The 19,494-nt window shown below is 44.0% G+C and overlaps 1 protein-coding gene across 2 annotated transcripts in view; it reads left to right on the top strand.

Moving 5' to 3' along the window:
• The window catches only part of itpkb (inositol-trisphosphate 3-kinase B), a 33,231-nt gene extending 15,871 nt beyond the window's left edge, over nt 1–17,360 (top strand). For both annotated transcript variants that reach the window (XM_061243210.1, XM_061243211.1), the window contains exons 3-8: nt 8,209–8,308; nt 9,011–9,224; nt 10,990–11,194; nt 13,385–13,486; nt 14,968–15,039; nt 16,635–17,360. In XM_061243210.1, the coding sequence (XP_061099194.1) occupies nt 8,209–8,308; nt 9,011–9,224; nt 10,990–11,194; nt 13,385–13,486; nt 14,968–15,039; nt 16,635–16,847 (906 nt within the window). In that variant the 3' untranslated portion in view covers nt 16,848–17,360. The remainder of the gene's footprint in view (nt 1–8,208; nt 8,309–9,010; nt 9,225–10,989; nt 11,195–13,384; nt 13,487–14,967; nt 15,040–16,634) is intronic.
• Nucleotides 17,361–19,494: the final 2,134 nt, after the last annotated feature.

Raw genomic sequence — 19,494 nt, forward strand, 5'->3', positions numbered from 1 at the left:
TTCAATTAATCATTTCGAACACAACACATTGCATCCTTGAGATAGCGATCTACACATTACCGAAACAATGGGCAATGTTTATTTTGTAGCCCGGTCTGGTCGACTGATCTTTTACTGTAAGTCTGATTGTTAGCCCTAGAGTGATCGAGGGTTGAGTAAGCCAGGATCTGACATATATGCTGGTAATGAGTTGTTTTTCTTTGACTATGAGTGTAGAAGGTCATGGCGGTACATTACTACACGGATGTAAAGCATGCTTATGTAGGACCGCAATACACTGATCATTCCCCTGAACTTTGTTCTTTATTACTTTGTCCTGTTGTTTTTCCTATTCACTTTTTGTTGTTTTTCAATATTGTATTAACTTGGAATCAGGTACCAAAAAGGCAAATATTTTGTATCAATTCATTTTAGAATTTCTTGGATGCATGGTGGAAGCAAATGACCATTCATAGAAAATGGCTTTAATCTATTTCAAAGCAAAATATTTCAGATACACTGGGAAAACATATGTCACATACGTGTTAAATATGAAGCAGTTCCAGATGGCACCACAGATGGTGAAAATACAGTACAGATGGTGACATTTAAGAGTTATGGAATCGGTCACGGATCGATCACTTTACGATGCTAGTTTACGCCACATTGTTTTATACTGTACCGACTAACATACAATTCCCCATTATTGCCACAGTCTCTGTGTATTGTATGTATGTTACAGCTAAAATTCAATGAGGTCAAAATTCATAGTGCTACAGTTGAAATACACTGAAGACATTCATGAAAGATAAGGCCAGGGTTCAATTGTTGATTGACTTACTATGACGGGCAAATCATTTCTCTTCACAAATAGTAACATTTAAATTTAAAGTGGAGGCCAAAGTGTGTCTAACTCCAAGCCTACGTGTGAAACAATAGCTCTGGGCTCCGCAGACACTTCTCACCTCCCAGGTAATTTGATTGAAGCCTGAAATAAGCATTCGAGTAAAAATAGCAATGCTACGCTAGGATACCACCGCAGTGAGAGAAAGCCGGCTCACATGTGACAGCGCATGGGGGTTGAATCCCAGGAGTGCGCAGCAGTTCAGACTATAGTAGGAAACTATTGTGGTTTTAGATGGGACTGGTGGCACTGAACTGCAGCAGATATGAATCCAGTCACCGCTAATCTTCTTAACCGCTGTGAAGCTGGCTGTTGCATGTAAGAGCCTTCGACTATCTTCAGAGGCAAAATGGGTCTGCAGTCACAATGAGTCTGAATGGCTGCCAGATGTACAGATAATTTTCAGCGCAACTCGTGCACAATGATCATTTTGAGTGCGATGGAGTGATTTGAGTACCTTTCAGTTTGAATGTCTGCCACTTTATCTGTTGCTTGTGTTCAGTTTTGAAGTCTTGTTTTTAAGATACAGTTTCTGGAACTCGCACCTATGAAGAGTAGAATGGGAAGAAAGCGCAGCACTCGCTTCGACAGTTCGAATAAAAATATATTTATTTAATCCGTATTATAAACATTGGAATTTTTGGCTGGAGGGCTGCCATCATCAGGAAATTGGTATAAGTCACCTGAAACTCAAACTGACTAACAATAAAGCACATTTTAGAGAGGAAAATAGACAGTGAAACCTGCCCTGACCGTCGGCCATTTTGTGACAGTTTACTGAAATGAAGACTTAAAGTAGTTCCTGGTCTGTGGAATCTTTCTCTGATGAGGAATTCTAGGCCTAGTTTTGCTTTCCTGACCACAAAATTTTACCTGTCTTTGGCATGTTGAACGAGAGATCGCCTTGTAAAACCTCACATTTCTCAATGAATGCCGTGTTTGATGAGACATCTTGCTGCTGTAGTTTTACTTTTTTATTTGATAACATATGTTTTATTTCTGATATACTGTATACTGTGTACTGTATAGCGTGATGTACTACAGTTCTCAAAATACGAGTGAATGTCTAGACCTCATGCTTTCATGTATTTTTTATGTAATAGATCTATTACATTTAAAAAAATCATTACAAATTGATCTGTCCAGGGTTTAATTGCATAGGGTATGCAGCTGAAAGCTGAAATTGATAAGATTAAAAAAAACAATCAAAACGTCTCCAGATGCTGAAAAGAAAGCGAGTCTTCTAAGTAATTTACATTCTCCATCTCCATTTCACTGCACACTGTTTCTATAAGGTCCTATAACCTGTTTCTTCCCTTGTTTCAAGAAATGACACCTATAGTATCCATAGTTCTCTCTTCTGCATTCGAGACAGGCCCGTATTTAATTTCCCGGCGCTTTCGTTGTGGCAGCATGTCATTTCCTCCGGGCCCGGGGTTTCGCTCCCGAAACGCATCCGAGAACAGAGCGCATTTGCATCCCTCAGGGTTGGGCCGGCAAGCGCGTCTGCCAGCGGGAGACGCTGTCGCAGCCGCGGGGGGAGAGGTTGTCTGGGACACTCACTCCCAAAGGCCTTGCCAACATTTGCATTGCTTGATTTTGAGGTTTTTTTTCCAACTCCCCCCCCATTCTTCCAGTTTGGTTGAAAACAAATGAGCCTTGCCTGTTGTGGTTGTTTTAGCATCCTTCCCAGTCCCTGTCTTGTGGCCAGTCTTAGCCGGACTAGTGTCTTGCACCCAGTCCAGCCATGTCATCTCTGGCTTCTAACATCTGGAGATATGTCTTTCCTGTGCTGTGTCACTTGACCGAGTCTGTCTTGCTCGTCCTCTGGGAGCTGCAGGTAAATTGGACTTGGCCTTTGATTTTGCTGTAGGCTGTTTGATAGAAGGTTGTCGCTCCTTTCTCTGTATCTGTACCTTCCTTCTGTGCCATGAATGTGCTGAGCTTACAGGTCACATACTCATGTAGACCCGAGTAGCAAAGAATAGCTGGACAAGTCTGGAGATGTTTGATAAATCGGTGGACGTATTTGCATTTCTGGCTAGAGTGGCTAATACAAAAGTTCCTTGTCATTTAGCGCTGACACATGTTTGTAAACAGGCATTTGTCACATCAGAGCCAAGGACACTTGGTCGGTGCTCTGCCAATGTGCTTTACTATCTCATATAAACATTCAAGCTACGCTGACCTTGTTTCCCTGTCGGTTGTAGTCTCCATCTGCTGTGTGCTCTTAAAACCTAGCTGTGGCTGCTAGCTCTGCCAGCTGTCTGTCAGTAGACCTTCAGTAATAGCGGTCCAACACTCTTCTCACCCGGTGTTCTTGTAACGTTAGCCCGTTTCTCCTACACTCACCTGTGTTTAGATATCTCACTCCACGCAAGCTTTCCTCATCCTGTCGCCCTCCTGTTAAACCCGTCTCCGTTGCCCAGTGTCGGTGTGGTGCCGAGACTAATTCATTTTTAAGCGCTCGCAGCGAAACGTCAGGCTGTCTAGGGCGATTCTGTTTCGCGTCAAAGCCGACGCCGTGAGATAAACCAGGAGCTCGACTACCGAGTCTTTAAGGACAGAGACGAGCAATTTACTTTTAAGCTGTGAAATCAGAGCGCAAACGCACCGGTGTGAATGGCATGTTTTTAAAACAGCGGGAAGACAGTTATTCTACATGTTCTGACCGAAGGCACTGACAATGACGAAAGGTTGTGTTGTGAAATATATGGATCAAGCTGACAAAGATAATTTCCCTGGTGTAAAATCCAGCTTTGACCAGCTTGAAATACCAGCTACCAGCATATCTTGAGCTGGTCAAACCATGTTGAGTATAGAGCTGGTCTAACTAGTCAACCAGCTACCAGCCGTTTCAAAACCTAGCTTAAGCTATTTTTCTCAGCAGGGTTTTGTTACTTCTCCCAAAAGATGGCCTTTGTGAACAGTTGTATTAGTCATAGATCCATAATTAAATCACGGAAGAAGTGTTTGACTGCCTTCTGCAAGGGGCTGGATCCAAGAATGAGCTAGCCACATGACTGAAGTGCAAATCTGGACAGATTTTCCTAAGCAAATCAGTGGAATTTTTATCACTGTTTATTTGACTTAAGGACAGGCCAGAAGATCGTGGTGTACCTTTTGCCTTTATGTAAATATGAAATAGATTTGTCTTTGGAAAATGGAACTGACTTTTCCACTAGCTTTGACTTGTGAGCAATGAGTTGAATACTGACAAGTTTTGATGGAAATTGTTTGGCAAAGAATCAAAGGGTTTATTATCATGGTGAGGTTTTCCTCGTATGGTATAATCAAATTCAGATTTCTTAGAATGGCTAATATCACGATAATACTTCTGAAGAATTTTAATGTTACATAATGATTAATGGGTATGAGAATATGTCAGAATAATCTTTACTCATATGGTTTCTATTCAGAGTGGTTTCTTTAACTCTTTTAGACTTTTGGGAACTCATTCATGTCAAAACAAAGGCAGTAAGAAAGCCTCATTTATTTTAATTAAGTTAACATCTTAAGAATATATATTTACCTGACTGGGGTCTTGGTCAGCCTTAAAGTTGTGTGGATTTGGAATTAAGTGTGGTACTTATTATTTTGGAGTACATGCATGCCAGCAAGCTGTTGGACCAGTTCCTCATAGATTTTTATGTTTAAATTAGTATTATTTAATCCCGTACCTATTTGAGCCAAATTTACTGTAAAAGAAGGAAAGCCATACCTATAAGCTATTATTGATCCTTAGTGGAGCTTCATTATGGCCACATCCCCAGTAATATCAGACCAATGTGATGCAAGTATTAAAATCTGTGTGAATTGCAACTGACAAATTCCACTTCTGATGCAATGATTAATCCTGGAAAAATGGAAATCTTAAGATCAAAAAGTTTCCTGGGGGATCTACACCGCTCCATGTTCACTTTACTCTTACTTCATTCAGTGTATTTGTACTGGGACAGTGCACATTGATGAGCATTTCTGTAACTGTGCCAGTTTAGCCAACATGGCAAATTTTCCACGCTGTAGTCCCCGGTCGCTGCTGGTACAGAAACGTCCTCCCCCCTCCTGACCCGTCAGGACTGGAGCCAGCGACGGGGAAGGAGAAGGACGCAGAAACAGATGAAGGAGGGAGGATCTTAAGCGATGCCCGGGCCCTGGTCCTCCCTGAGAGGCTGGGGTAACCCCCTCTCACGGATCAGCGAGTTTCCACCACGTGTCTGCAGGGTCGGCTGGGCCGCGTGCTCGCGGGAGCCGGGGGGGGAGGGGGGGGGGGCAGCGGGCAGCCTTCCAGACGCCCGAGTGTGAAGGTCTCCCCCGCCCGCCAGGACCCCGCCGTTCCCCTCCCCTCCGCGCCGAAGCCAAAGCCATGGCTTCTCCCTCCAACGGAGCAGAACAAAGGGCCACGTGATTGGAAAAAACGCACAGAGATAGTCATTAGTGCCTTTTGTGTGCCTGCGAGGTCAGGTTTTTACTGCAACTGCAGCGCTTCTCTAAAAAAAGAAATCAGGTGTTGATCTGCCGTGCGTGTCCAAGCGCACATAGAGATAGTCACCTACAGTAGCTCATCTACGTATTTTTTCTTGATTTGGCTCTTGTTTTCTATATCATGAGGTTTACGGGAAAATTATATTTTTAGAAAATAAATAAACCTCTCTCTCTCCCCTGTTGCTTGCTCTCTCTCTCTTTCTTTCACTCTCGCTCTCACACAGACACACACACACACACGCACACACACACAGACTTTTGTCTTATCGTGCCATATCAATGAGGCCAGGGGGCAGGCAACCACAAGGCTGCCATATGCCTAACGCTTGAGCCAAAATGCTGGACGCTTGGCATTACTGGGCTTAATGAATGTGAGATTAAAGTAATGGCACTGCATGTCGATGATTGCATTCCTTAGACCGGGAGTCTAAGGCCGGAGCAGTAACTCAGCCCCAGTGAATGACACGATCCACTGCTGGCATTCCGATGCTTATCGCAGGCCTCGGGTTCGAGAGCTGGCCACTGGCTCCGTGTCACTTTTGAGAAAGGCTTCCCCTGTTTGGGAAAGCACTGGGGTAACTAAGGGAAACCCCTCGCCGATCTCAGAGTGACCAGAAATAAAGAATGCGCTCTCGGTGCCAGTGTGGAAAAATAAAGAGGACCTACTCCGGGGAAACAGAATAACACTGTGCTGCTCTGGAGAGAGGAGCTGAACTGGAACAGAAACACAAATTGTGTTAATCACGTCGCACTGCCACTGGGGGAGATCGATCCCAACAACTCAAAACAAAACAACAATAAAAAAACCCAGTAGTGGTTGTAAAAAAATACATGTATATATAAAGAGCTGATGCAATCAAAACAAGCAAGAAGCTGGAAATGCTGTTTTCTGTGTCGCTGTGTTTCCGCTGATTTATCTTGTGTCCTTCGGGGCTGCTTGCTTGTGAAAGCGTTTTAGAGAGGCGACACATTTCTCTTGCCAGAAGCGGGGAGTGAAAATGCTTGCTGTGTGCCGCTGGTGGTGGTTTATGTCATCTGAACGGGCAGCAGAGGAGCGATATTGCTTTTTGTAAGTTAAGCAAGCTCATTCATCTAAAACCTTGATTTTGTAAAGATAAATTGGCACTATGTGAAAAATGCATTTAATCCTGGAGAGCATTCCTTTTACATCAGATTTCACCCCAGTAAACATGAGCGTAACAAGAGGCAGCAAGCCATTGTTGCGCTTATCAACGATCAAGATGAACTCAAAGATGAAGAAAAACCAGCTGTGTAGCACTTTAATAACAAGTGCCATATCTCATTCCGCTCTCGCCAAGCTTCTATCCACTCTTAAAGGAAAGAGGCCCGGAAAAACGCAAAGATTTCACCCTCTGAGCATTAAGTCCTTGCGAGTCAGAGGCATGTGCTAACCTGACTCACTTCTAAATCTTGCCATCTGGAGGCATTTCTGCATCGATAGCTGCTCAGAATGTGTGTGTGTGTGTGTGTGTGTGTGTATCACAGAATACGAATGACTTCATCGCTGGTTATGTTACAGTACATCTGTAAGTGATAGAGAGAAAGGATTTATGGGTAGCTAGAAGAAATACATAAATACGTAAAGCCCAGGGGTTTATTTCGGTTCTGTCATTTGAGAAAAATGAGGGTCTGACTCTGACGTCATCATACACACAGGTTTTCACAAATGCAGAAGCAACCTGCGATATTGCTACATGAGTGCAACATTTTCCAGTGCTACAAGCAATGTTGAGTGCCTCTCAACATGAAACTACAGAACATGATATTAGCATTTTCTTCTTTTATCAACTTGCACACACACACACACACACACACACACACACACTATACATCGCTGCAAAACTGAAGAGAGAAATATTAATATGGAATAATTAAAGTATTAAACTATTGTAGTATGCAGTGTGTGCTGTGTGTTTGTGCTGAGGCACTTTGTGATACTGTTGTGCACTCGAGTCTTCTCACAGCTGGGCAGTCGTGGAATACCCTTGTGTTATGCAAATAAGTCTGGTTACCGTGGAAGCCACACCACAAAATAACACAGCGTTAGTGCACGGAAGCTCATGCACAGATGTGACTTGGCTGCTCAAACTCCCTTAGAAAGCAACGAGGGGGTTTCTTTGCTTTCAAACATTGCATTTATCTCACTTCAGCACCCTGAAAAACAGTTACAAACCGACCTGAATCCTTACACTCTCAGAAACAATGTGACAGTGGAGGTACATTTTTGTTCTTCAGGGAGCCCAGAAGTACAGTAATGTTCTCTGGGTACAAACACGAGTATGTTTTCCAAGCAAAAAAGGTACTTTTTTAGACACTTTTGGTACCTTTATTTCTGCTAAATTACTTCATCTGAAGACCCATTTTAATTTCAACAGCAGGTAATGGACATATCACTGGCAATTCTCAGGCTTTTGCACTTGGCAGTGCTTATGATATATTTGATGTATAACAGGGAAAAACAATAGTAAAAACAATGGTATTTCAAACACAGTTCTGACAGTAAGAACTAGAGTGCTTTTGAAGATATGTCAGGACTATTAATAACAGAACTACCAGGGCCGTATGTGTTAAAGTGTTACCGTCAGTGTGATGCTAAAGACAGTGGGTGGTATGGAGATGACCATCAGCGATCAGCTCCATGGTAAGCATTCATAATCATTTGTTTTCTTTTATTGTGTTTATTTTTAATGGAAGACAACTCCAGCACTCTCTACTAACACTCTGTGTATGTTTATCAAGTAAACAGAGGATATCATATCAGGGAATAAAAATATACACAACATGTACTCATGACTTTATTGTGGTTTCTCCTCCTGCAGCATAAGTCATGGAAGAAGATAAAGAACATGGTGCACTGGTCCCCCTTCGTGATGTCATTCAAGAAGAAGTACCCATGGATCCAGCTGGCAGGGCATGCAGGTACTTAAGATTCTCAGGAGCCACTGGGGAAAATAAACCCTGCCGAAAAAAAACAGCCCAAGCTGGTTGGCCAATTCAGACCAGTTCCCAGCTCAATGTGGTTTAGCTGGTTGACCAGTTCAGACCAGCTCCTAGGTTGACATGTTTTTAACAGCTCATATTATGCTTTGAAACAGCTGGTAGCTCAGACAAACTACCTGCACTAGCTGGTTGATCAGCTCATACCCAGCTAGACCAGCATTATGACCAGCTTGGACATGCTGGTAGACCCACTCATACCCAGTTAGACCAGCTTATGGCCAGCTTGACCTGCTGAATTTTCAAGTTGGTCAAGCTTGCATAGCTGGATTTAACAGCATGGAACTGTTTTAAAATTCCTGTGTTTCAAGCCTCTTCTCAAAATGAGGTCAGTGATGTTGAGCAGTATAGTCCAAAATCCAAAAAAATATCTGTGAGGGGAGTGTTACATATTGGGTGGGGCATTTGAACAAGATGTCCGATCGGACAGTACTATCAAAAGCAGATGGGAAAGATGACGTGGGTGGCTTTTCTAAAGAGACATTATGTTGAGTCGGCAGGTCACTAAAAGCAGCTCAAAGCCCTTATTCATGGAGGGGATGACTTGCGGTTTAAGGCCAGGGCGAAGGAAGTGGGCGAGGTTCTGTGAAGAGGGCCTGAGGGCTGTACTTCCTGTTGACGCAGGAAGCTTCAAGGCGGGGGCTAACGGGCGCATCCTGAAGAAGCACTGCGAGTGTGAGCAGCGGTGCCTGGACTGGCTGATGAGGGACGTCCTCCGGCCCTACGTCCCCGCCTACCACGGCGACGTGGAGAAGGACGGCGAGAAGTACAACCAGATGGACGACCTCCTGGCCGAGTTCGACCTGCCCTGCGTCATGGACTGCAAGATGGGCGTCAGGTAGGGCAGCAGCCATTTTAGGTCCGGTAGTCCGGTTTTGAAACACCCTGTCCGTCCAATGGCGCAGCTTCAAGGAGGACGCTCAGTTGTCCTCCTGTTGAGATCATCCATATTTTTTAACTCCATCTTCATTCCCTTGAAACGTGTGGTGTAAGAAAGTATTCGTTGAAAGTGGTGTCAAATGAAAATGTGGTATTTCACTGGTTAAATGAATGTGAGAACATTAGCCATGTTTGTTACGTTCACACAACTCCTTTGTGTTAATGCACACATGTAGGCTACTGGAAAGTATCACATATAATCATTCAGCTATGTGGTGAGATATTGGGCTATTCTGGCTCTGCTCAATCCTGCTAAATTTCCTCCATTTTGGGGTGATGGAAGTGGCCACCCTCGCGTCATGTCAGCACTTGTCGCACCCCTCCCTGTGTTACGTGTCTCTAGCTCTTCCCGAAACGCCCAGCCCTGGCCCAGCACCCCCGTGTCCACCTCGAAGCCCCCATCATTGCGGGCAAGGACTCACCCAGCTTGACACGAAGACGAACACTTCCGTCTTAAAGTCGTCGCCCGCCTGGAAAATGTTGGGAAGCCCATATCAGTCCTCCTGGTTAATTATTACAACGCCGCCTAACAGCCCAATTTGTTAGGCCCATCATAATCTGGCTCTGAGTTTACATTGGAGCCGTGCCAGCTACAAGGCCCCTGTTTGATTTACAATGCTTGAGTGTTTTACCGTAGCCATCGAAGGCGTGCTGTCTCATTAATAAGAGGGTCCTGCAGGACGGGCTGATTAGCTGCAGGATCCGCACAGCGCTCAGCAGATTACACGCCGCTCTGCTGCGCAGAGACCTTGAGGCACGGGGTCACTGGCTTCATCGCTCATTCTGTTGTTTTCCTCATTGCTAGCCCGGCTATGTTTGTACATTTTGGACTTCTGCGGAACATCGTCGCACCGATGTACAAATATAGTGGTAACCAGATGGTCAGGATATTAAGAAAGTCTAAACCGGCCTGTCAAAACAATACAATGCGGTACAAACCGTTTCTGGCTAGTCTTATTTTCTGCGTTTAAGAGTAATCGCTCAGGGGTTTCTGGAGCCTCAAGAAAACAAAGAGCATTCTGGGTAAGTGGGATTGATGAAAGAAGGCCCCTCTTTCCGAAGAGTATATAAAACAGATCTTTCTCTTATTTGGATACTTTTAATAACATCTGTGTTTTGATGACAAAAATAACCCAAAATGTACCTTGGTTGTTGATAAGAGGATTTGCTTTGAACACACCATGACCATAAATGTCCTTTAGTTTTCACATGCCAACACACAAATAAGATGGGTATCTAGAGTGAGTTCACACTGTGCTTGCCAGAACAAATAGTGGATGGCACTCATCTGCTCAGGTAAGCCCAAGTTGCAGCCCTGGCTAGGCAGTGTTTCTGGACGTGAGTTACGGATAAACCCCTGTGCTAGTCCTTCTTATTCTGGCTCTCCTGTTCAAATGCCGGTGTAACGAGTGGGATTTGAACCTTGGCCTCTTGCTCGTTTCTTCGAGAAACACATTACCAGTCAGCTGAAAGCGAAATGCCCCCCCCCCCCTCCCCAGCCGAGGGCAACAACATTATTTTCCATTTCAGGGTTACGTCATCAGGGAGTGTTGTCACGGTGGCCTGCTACTTTACCATGCTTTTTACAAGGGAGCTAGCCGAGCTAGCCCCCGCTACGCCCGGAGTGTTACAGACATTTACCCCTCCTTTACCCGCCCCTGCAGAACGTACCTGGAGGAGGAGCTGACGAAGGCGAGGAAGAAGCCCAGCTTGAGGAGTGACATGTATAAGAAGATGATCGAGGTGGATCCCGACGCACCCACCATGGAGGAGCACCAACAGCAGGCTGTCACCAAGCCACGCTACATGCAGTGGAGAGAGACCATCAGCTCCACCGCCACGCTGGGCTTCCGCATCGAGGGCATCAAGGTGAGGGGGGAAACGCACGCTAATGCTCGCAGACGCACACACACACACACGCACACACACACTAATGTTCACATACACCTACAGGCACACAGAGATGGACAAATGCTACACAAGCATGCACATACTAATGCTTACATGGGCACACACACACACACAGAAGCATACTCACACACAAACACTTGTGCGCACACACACACACACACACACAAAAGTACATATGCGTGCACATACACTCTGAACCCCCCACCTGCACTGAGTCATGAAGGAGATTTGTGATCTAAGGAGGAAATCTGACAGCTTTGAAACTCTGAGAACTGACAACGAAGGATCAGAAGATGTGCAGATGCACTGAGGCTGCGTGTCCCCTGTGGACACAGTACATTGGATCATTTCCCCACACTAGCCTGGAGAAACACATAACATGATAATCACCTGCATGAATATTAAATTGGACCTTCATTCAATTTGCAGTTTGCAGTTATTGTCCTTTTTCACACTTACGTGTGAGTCAGCGCTGCTTTTGTGACACCTTGAGCCTCTTTCTCACCTTGGTTTACAGGGCCTGTGACATCCTGGACACTTCTGCAGAAAACAATTGCCTACTGTAACGTTAGCAGCTCAAAATTGTGTGTTACGACATCATTGTCTGCTCAAAATTAGCGACGGTCTCGTCAAGCTTCGTGCAAGCTTCATCGCCCTGGGAAGCAGGGCTTACAGTAATTGCGTTTCAGGCTGGTTGTCATGGGCGACGGAGGAGCAAGTATCCCCCACCCCCCCACCACCCTTCAGTGCGGGCGCACCGTTGAATGTTTTTGTCATGAGAGAGGCCTGGTCATGGCACCTCTATTGAAGGTGACATCAGGTTCCGACACCCAGAGGCTCCCAGGACTTCCTCTCAGCTTAGCCAAGGCGAAGCTGCCATTGTGCAAGCAGGCGATTACATAATCCAATTGACAAACTGTTGAAAAGACTCTTGAGAATACATCCCCAATTAAATTATGACCGGGCTATTTTTGCACCCCAAGTCAAAGAGCAGAGACAGTCCCGGCCATCTTTGGTCTGTTAGCGGTGTCAAAATACATCTTCGTTAAGGAAACCTAGTGTCTTGGATGGCTGCATAAAAAGGAAGGATTGGAGCAGCGGTTATCCATTTTCGTGGGGCCCAGTTTGCCCATAGAAGGCGGTGTTCATGCTGTCTGTTGTCATGGCAGCAGAGGTTGCCCGCGGTGATCGTAGTTTTGAGACCACGCAGCTGGTGTTGCGTCCGTTGACCTCAGCTTAATGTCTATAGTTTTGTCTGCAAATTGTGAGATTATACACTCACTGAGCACTTTATTAGAAACACCTGTACACCTACTTATTAATGTGATTATCTCATCAGCAAATTGTGTGGCAGCAGTGCATTGTTAACGTAATATCATGCAGATACAAGTCAGGAGCTTCAGTTAATGTTCACATCAACCATCAGAATGGGGACAAAATGTGATCTAAGTGACTTTGACCGTGGAATGATTGTTGGTGCCAGACAGGGTGGTTTGAGTTTCTCAGAAACTGCTAATCTCCTGGGATTTTTACACACAACGGTCTCAAGAGTTGGAGACTGGTGCAGAAAAACAAAAACAAAAAACATCCAGTCAGCAGCAGTTCTGCAGGCAGAAACACCTTGTTAATGAGAGAGGTCAGAGGAGAATGGCCAGACTGGTCAAAGCTTACAGAAACACAAATAACCACACATTACAACAATGATATGCAGAAGAGCATCTCTGAACACACAACGCCTCAAACCTTTAAGTGAATAGGCTACAGCAGCGGAAGAATTATTAAGTAAAAAAAATAAGTCTAATAAAGTGCTTACTAAGTGTAGATGAGACTACTTCATAATAACCTTGGATGAATGCTGATCGACCCCCAGCAGTACCTAGACTTAAGACTTCAGAAAACTGTGGCTAATTTTGTCATGAAGGTGAGAAAAGCAGACTTTTTAATAATTCAGTTGGTCTGAGAGTTTCTGTCCGGTCAAGCCAAACTCTTGAATGACAAGGAAATCTCATCAGCTCACAATGGGCTCACAGCGGAACAATCCCCCTCTCTTAAAACCGAACTTTCTATCCCTTTGGTTCCATCTTTCAACCCCCCCATCCCCAAAATCTTTCTCACCCCCATGTCTCCCCCCCCCCCCCCCCCGTACAGAAGGAAGACGGAACGGTGAACAGGGACTTCAAGAAGACCAAGAGCAGGGAGCAGGTGACCGAGGCGTTCCAGGACTTTGTCAAGGGAAACAAGAACATTCTGGTAGGTTCACGTGACACATACCTCCTTTGAACTGCTGCCAAGAGGCAGGGGGAGCTCCCGAGGACTCCCTGCTCTATGAATAGAGCGGACCACCCCGGGGCTTCAGCCGCTCTGCGTTAGTCGCTCTAGGGGGCTGCGAAGTGGCCAAATTGCCCTGTACATTTTGCTCAAAAACATACTCAAATTGAGTCTGTCTAAAAGACTGATAAGCCCCTTATGTCTAAAATTGAGGCCTGATGTATTAATACTTTTGTGTTAATGTAATGTGTTTCAAAGGTACATTGCGTTATAGTAATTCGGCAGAAACTGTGATCCAGAGCGACGTACAATCAAGTGCAAATCATAACCAGGCGTAAGTGTGCTGAAAACCCTAGAGGGAAGTACGATTCCAAGTGCTCGAGTGATCACACAGATAAAAACTTGAAACCTTGTAGATTAATCAGATAACCTGACCAAGTTTGAGTTCCACTGTTCTTCCAATGCACATACCTACTTCCCATGCGGGAGGCCAGCCATTTAAATTAATTTGAGCTTTTGAAGCGACACAGCACTATTATTGATAATAGCTTTTGTATTGATTTTTGTCATTTTTTTTGCTCTGTAGTCTACAAACAGATTGATTTTAAGGGCTGTAGGAGTTCAGTTAAGGTGATGAAGGTTAAGTGCGATACAATTCCCTAGAATCATACATTTAGTCATGAGATAGATTATGAGGATAATGTCTTTGACCTTCCTCAAACCTGCGAGTGTCTTGGAAAATGAAAGGGGGCAGGAAATTGATTTGAGATGAAAGGTTTTTATGTAAATGAATTAGGGTATCTCATATTTGATGTGCTTAATGAGGATATAGCTCTTATTTCCCACTGAAACGAATTCAGAATCGGTCAGGAGGAGATGTTATGCGAGATAATTTATGGATCAAGGACAAAGCGGCTGGCCTTTGCTGCCCAGATTTCAGCTTGCTGAAATGTAGCCATCACACTCTCCCTGGGTGGTTGGTGATAATGGGCTTTACTCATATTTAACAGTGTACAGTGCTTATGTGCAGTAACTGGTGATATAAAAAAAACAAAAACAAAATTGGATTTTGATCCTGGAACACTGTCAAGAATTTTCTAATGAACGGATTTCATGAATCGTGTTCTGTCAGCTTTGAAGCTGAGAGGTAATGAACAGCGACCAATGAACATTTGTACCCCTCCAGTCATGAATAATGTACACACACCGCAACAACCACACACAGACACACCTATACACAAATACAGCCCTGTTCAAATAGGTTTAGAACTATCATAAGAATTGGAATAAAGGAATAGTAATGCTTGCCCATTGTCGAGTACCTATGCGTCATGTAACGTATTGTTAATGCTGTATACTCTGCAATTGTAAACACTGACTGCTGGTAGTCTTGTAGGCTTGGTACTTGTTCCCAAATTTCCTGGACTAACAATAAATAACTCTTCTTCCGCTTGTTGTTTTAGAAAAGTTATTTGGACAGACTAAAGGACGTCAGGGATACTCTGGAAATATCTCCGTTTTTCAAGACGCATGAGGTAATTCTCTCTCTCTTCCTCCCCAGATGCGGGCTATTTTAAGTGGTTCACATTTACTGAAACTTGTGCTTAGAAATCCACCCATCTCTGCAAATGTGCAACATTAATAATACAACCCACCCAGACTGGACACTGAGTATTTTTTTGTTATTCCTAACTGTGCTGTAAAACAGATTAGCTTGGACAGCCAAACGCTCGGATTCCTGAAGCTCGCGAAAATATGGGTGCTTCTTAAAATGGGTCGGGTGAGGGAAATCTGGCTACGGTATATTAATACGCGCTACTCGACTACAGTGGGCTGCGCTAAAGACAGTTAGCATAAACAGAATTCTGGGAAGATTTTCTGCTCTTGGTCCAGCCTGAGAGTTTGCAGCTGTCCGGGTCGTGGGTCACATGGGCCTTCCCCCGGGTACTTTGGGCCATCCCGTTGGCCGCGGCCCAAAACGGGTCATCGAGCAGAGCTCATAAAGCAGCGAGTCTAAAAAAGGCCGTTTTTACGGTCCCCGGTGACAGGGTTCCCCGGATTAAGTCTGTATAAGGTTCCCTCTGCGGAAACGTGGTCTGGATGTGCGCCAGTGTATCGAGAGAGAGGATGAATTGGAACAGGCTGTGGTCTTCGAGATCAATCAGCGGCATTCCTGTTTCGCACAATGTTGCTATTTGCTGTACTCTGTGATCTTAGGTAATGAGGCTGTGGCGATCTGATTACGACTCACTATCTTTTAAAATCCCACACAGTGTATAGGCCAAAGATGCCTACAAAGTCTTACAGCTCTCAATGCTTATTTTCCTTTTGGACAGCTACGTTTAGAAATGCAGATATTTATTTTTCTGAAATGGAAATGGCAGGACATATGCATAGTTTGGTTCAGTGTGATGTTTTATGTAATGAAGAAAAAAAATGCAATAACCGTTAAATACCCCCAAAAAATTTTTAAGGCAATGATTTTAAATTCAGTGTGTTGTGTTTCAATTATTATTACAGGAATAATGTGGCCTTTTTTGCTTTTCCAGGCTAAGTACAAAAATGGGAAGTTTACAGAGTTTCTGCCTTACAATAGCCATTTTAACATTTAAACTGTAAATGAGCCATTATGATAAACAACAGAGACTGAACAGCTACATGTGAACACAAGTGGAGAAGTGGGGAAGACGTTCCTGTGTATAAAAACTGTCAGCGTGTACAAGTACCATCTGATGAATTGACCTTTATAATAAGAAGATGAATTATTTGCGAAAGGAATGTCTGTTTAGTTAGTGGGCAGTTTATTTGGAAAGCTGTCATGGTATACATGGCATTTCTACAGGCTTCTATAAAACCATACGAAAGCGAATAGGATCATACCACAAAAGGACTGGATTAATAAGTAGTCCTTATGTAATTGCTACTTTTATACAAAGTATATGGCTGATGTCATTTTCTATAAAAAAATCTAATGAAACAGGAACAGAAATAGTATCGCCCGGATGCTATTTTTTTACATGACTGCCAAGACCTAGTTCCGGGCTTGTTGCCTTTTAGTCGCCGTTTGCATGCGTTTCCGAGGGAGCTCTTTTTTAAACCTGCCTTTGGTCCCCTCCGTCTCCGTTCCCAGGTCATCGGCAGCTCCCTCCTCTTCGTGCACGACAAGCGGGAGCAGGCCATGGTGTGGATGATTGACTTTGGGAAGACCACCCCTCTCCCCGAGGGCCAGGTGCTGTGCCACCGGGCCGAATGGGCCGAGGGGAACCGGGAGGACGGGTACCTCTGGGGGCTGGACCACCTGATAGACATTCTGACCGACATGGTGGGGCCCCAGGCCCACTAGCCCCTCGTCCACCCCGGCCCCGGGAGAGACACACTACAGGGACTCCTCTGACGTCCGCAGAAAGCTACTGTCTGTCCCTCGTTAAAAAATACAACGACCTGCATCCACCAGCGAAACAGGAGTGTGATAGGTGTGTGTGTGTGCGTGTGTGTGTGTGTGTGTAGATGGTGTATATATTCGGGACATTCTCAGATAAAAAAATGAGATGTTTGGTTAGGTTTAAGGGGTCTCCTTCACAAACTATTATTCCCTCAGATCCTAGGGCAGCAGTTTTTAATTTTATGTTTGAATAGTTTTTTTTATTACATATTTAAAACCTTGTAAGTACCTTCTCATTGATTTCCTAACATTTGCCACGTTTTTATTTTAGACCACTTTTAAAATACATTTTTAATATGTCATGTTGGTAATACCTGAGTGGGTTTGTTCATGAAATAATGAGCCCATACATTCAAAGAGCTGTTCAGAAATCCATGATTGTGTCTAACCATTAAAGTCACATTTCTGATGTCATTCTGGATGTTCTCCCCTGTTTGGTTGTTAGGTAGCACCCTCTCTGATTTTCTAAGTAGTAGCATTATTGGCCGGTGTGGTAGTAAAGTACTACGTGCTGGGTGGACAAAATAGATGGGAAATAAATGACTTCACTGAAGTGGTGACTGAATATGCACTTGAACTTACTTTAAATGGAGTTTTTTTCTTGGTAAACACAACTCCTATAAGAGCTGTTTAAACCGGAAATATTGTCTATGATGTGACATTACAGTAGTTCCTGGAGCCATTGAAAAGTGGAACACAGTGAACTCTGTAATTCCCATGGAAAAGGACCCTGCTGATATTTTTGGGGCTGGGCAGAACGTTTGACTCGGTTACCGAAAGGGGCACTTTAACATGCCAGAATCTGAGCTCTTTAGACTGAAGTGCCTTCAAGCATCCGACCACCCATAACTGCACCAGGGAGAAGCTGCTCTTCTCTGAACTGCCACTGCCTCTTCCCACTGCATGATGGGTAGCCTGCGGTCCCTTAATGGGGTTGTATCCCAAAACATAGCATAGCCCATTGTCTAACCTATTCCTGAGCATGCGTTTAATGTACATTTTTCCCACTCCACAGAGAGAACGTTGGTGTTTTTTCAGCGTCACGCCTGGTTTCCCTTGCGATAGTCGAGCGTAGCCACACAATGCCGTTTTCCACTTTAAATCGCACACAAGCCCTCGGATCACGTCAAGGATTTGTGTTTGAACACATTTGCATTCTGCGACTGGATGAGTGTTGGGTATGGTAAATTAGGGGGTTGCTGTTTACAAAGCAAGATACAAACACAAATACAATTACCAAGCAAATACGACAAAGCGTATATTTATACACAGTAAATAACGACGAACTTGTGAGTTCACTGATACTTGAGACTTGTGCAGTTAGTTAGCCCATTTAATATTTTTACTGACTCAAAGGACAGTGAAGTAGGCATAACCTTTGCCGTGGTAACTAACCTTTATAGGAGGAACTGAGAGGAGTCAATGTTCATACGAGTAGCTGGATGAAAGTCCAAAGAAAGTCCTCACTTCCCTCCGACTGTGTGTGTACGTCTCTTCACACGCTCCTCAACAGAGGAGTGCACCGACAGGGAAGCACGGCTGCTGGGGCAGGCAGGGGTTACAAGACTGCCCTGGTGTAAAATCCAGCTATGACCATTTTGAGATTACCAGCTACCAGCTGTGTTATAACCTAGCATGAGCTGGTCAAACCATGTTGGGTATGGAGCTGGTCTGAACTGGTCAACCAGCTACCAGCTGTTTCAAAATATCTGGACATGGCAATATCCGAGTGTACATACAAGTAATCTGAGTGCAGGATATATTATCGGTAGATTAATGCCTTGTAGATTTGTGTCAACCAAATTTATTTAACGTTTAAATACTGGAACGTGTACACTGGAACATTACCCTCATCACTAAGTGTACAATAGTGATTGCAGTTTTGTGTATGAACTGCATGAGACTGTCTTGACTTTTTTATTTTTTTATAAAATACTTTGCAGTGCTAGTTCCACAACTGAAAATTGCAGTCATATAATTGTGACAGTACTACCTAACAGTAGGCTGCCCCCTCCAGGTAGTGTTTGGAATAAATATGTAATCTAAATCTAAGTGATAAATTCCCTTTACTGTTCATTACTGAGCCTTATCACCATCCTTGCTTTGCGAGCGTTATACTGTTTGACATTTAATAAAGTGTTATTATTTTTCTGCAAAGCAATATGTAATTTTCCAAATTAAAAAGGAGAGAGTCATTGAATTCCAGGCCCTTGCCTCTCATGTTATGCATAAAATTACACACACACACACACACACACACACACACACACACACACACGCACACACACAAAAGTACAATAATAATTCTCTCCAGTCTCCTGTCCTGACCAGCTGGGATTCTCTCTGTGGATCTCTCACAGATGAGAATTAGCCTCCATGGCTAACTCTAATGTCATTAATGTGCATTCTCAAATTAATAAGAAAATAGGCAGTTTGGTAGTTTGTTCTTTACATTACATTACATTATTGGCATTTGGCATTTTATCCTGAGTGATGTACAACAAAGTGCATACCCATAACCAGGGGTAAGTGCGCTGAAAGACCCTAG

Source organism: Conger conger, chromosome 5, assembly GCF_963514075.1.
Source record: "Conger conger chromosome 5, fConCon1.1, whole genome shotgun sequence".
In the NCBI taxonomy this organism is placed as follows: Eukaryota; Metazoa; Chordata; class Actinopteri; order Anguilliformes; family Congridae; genus Conger; species Conger conger.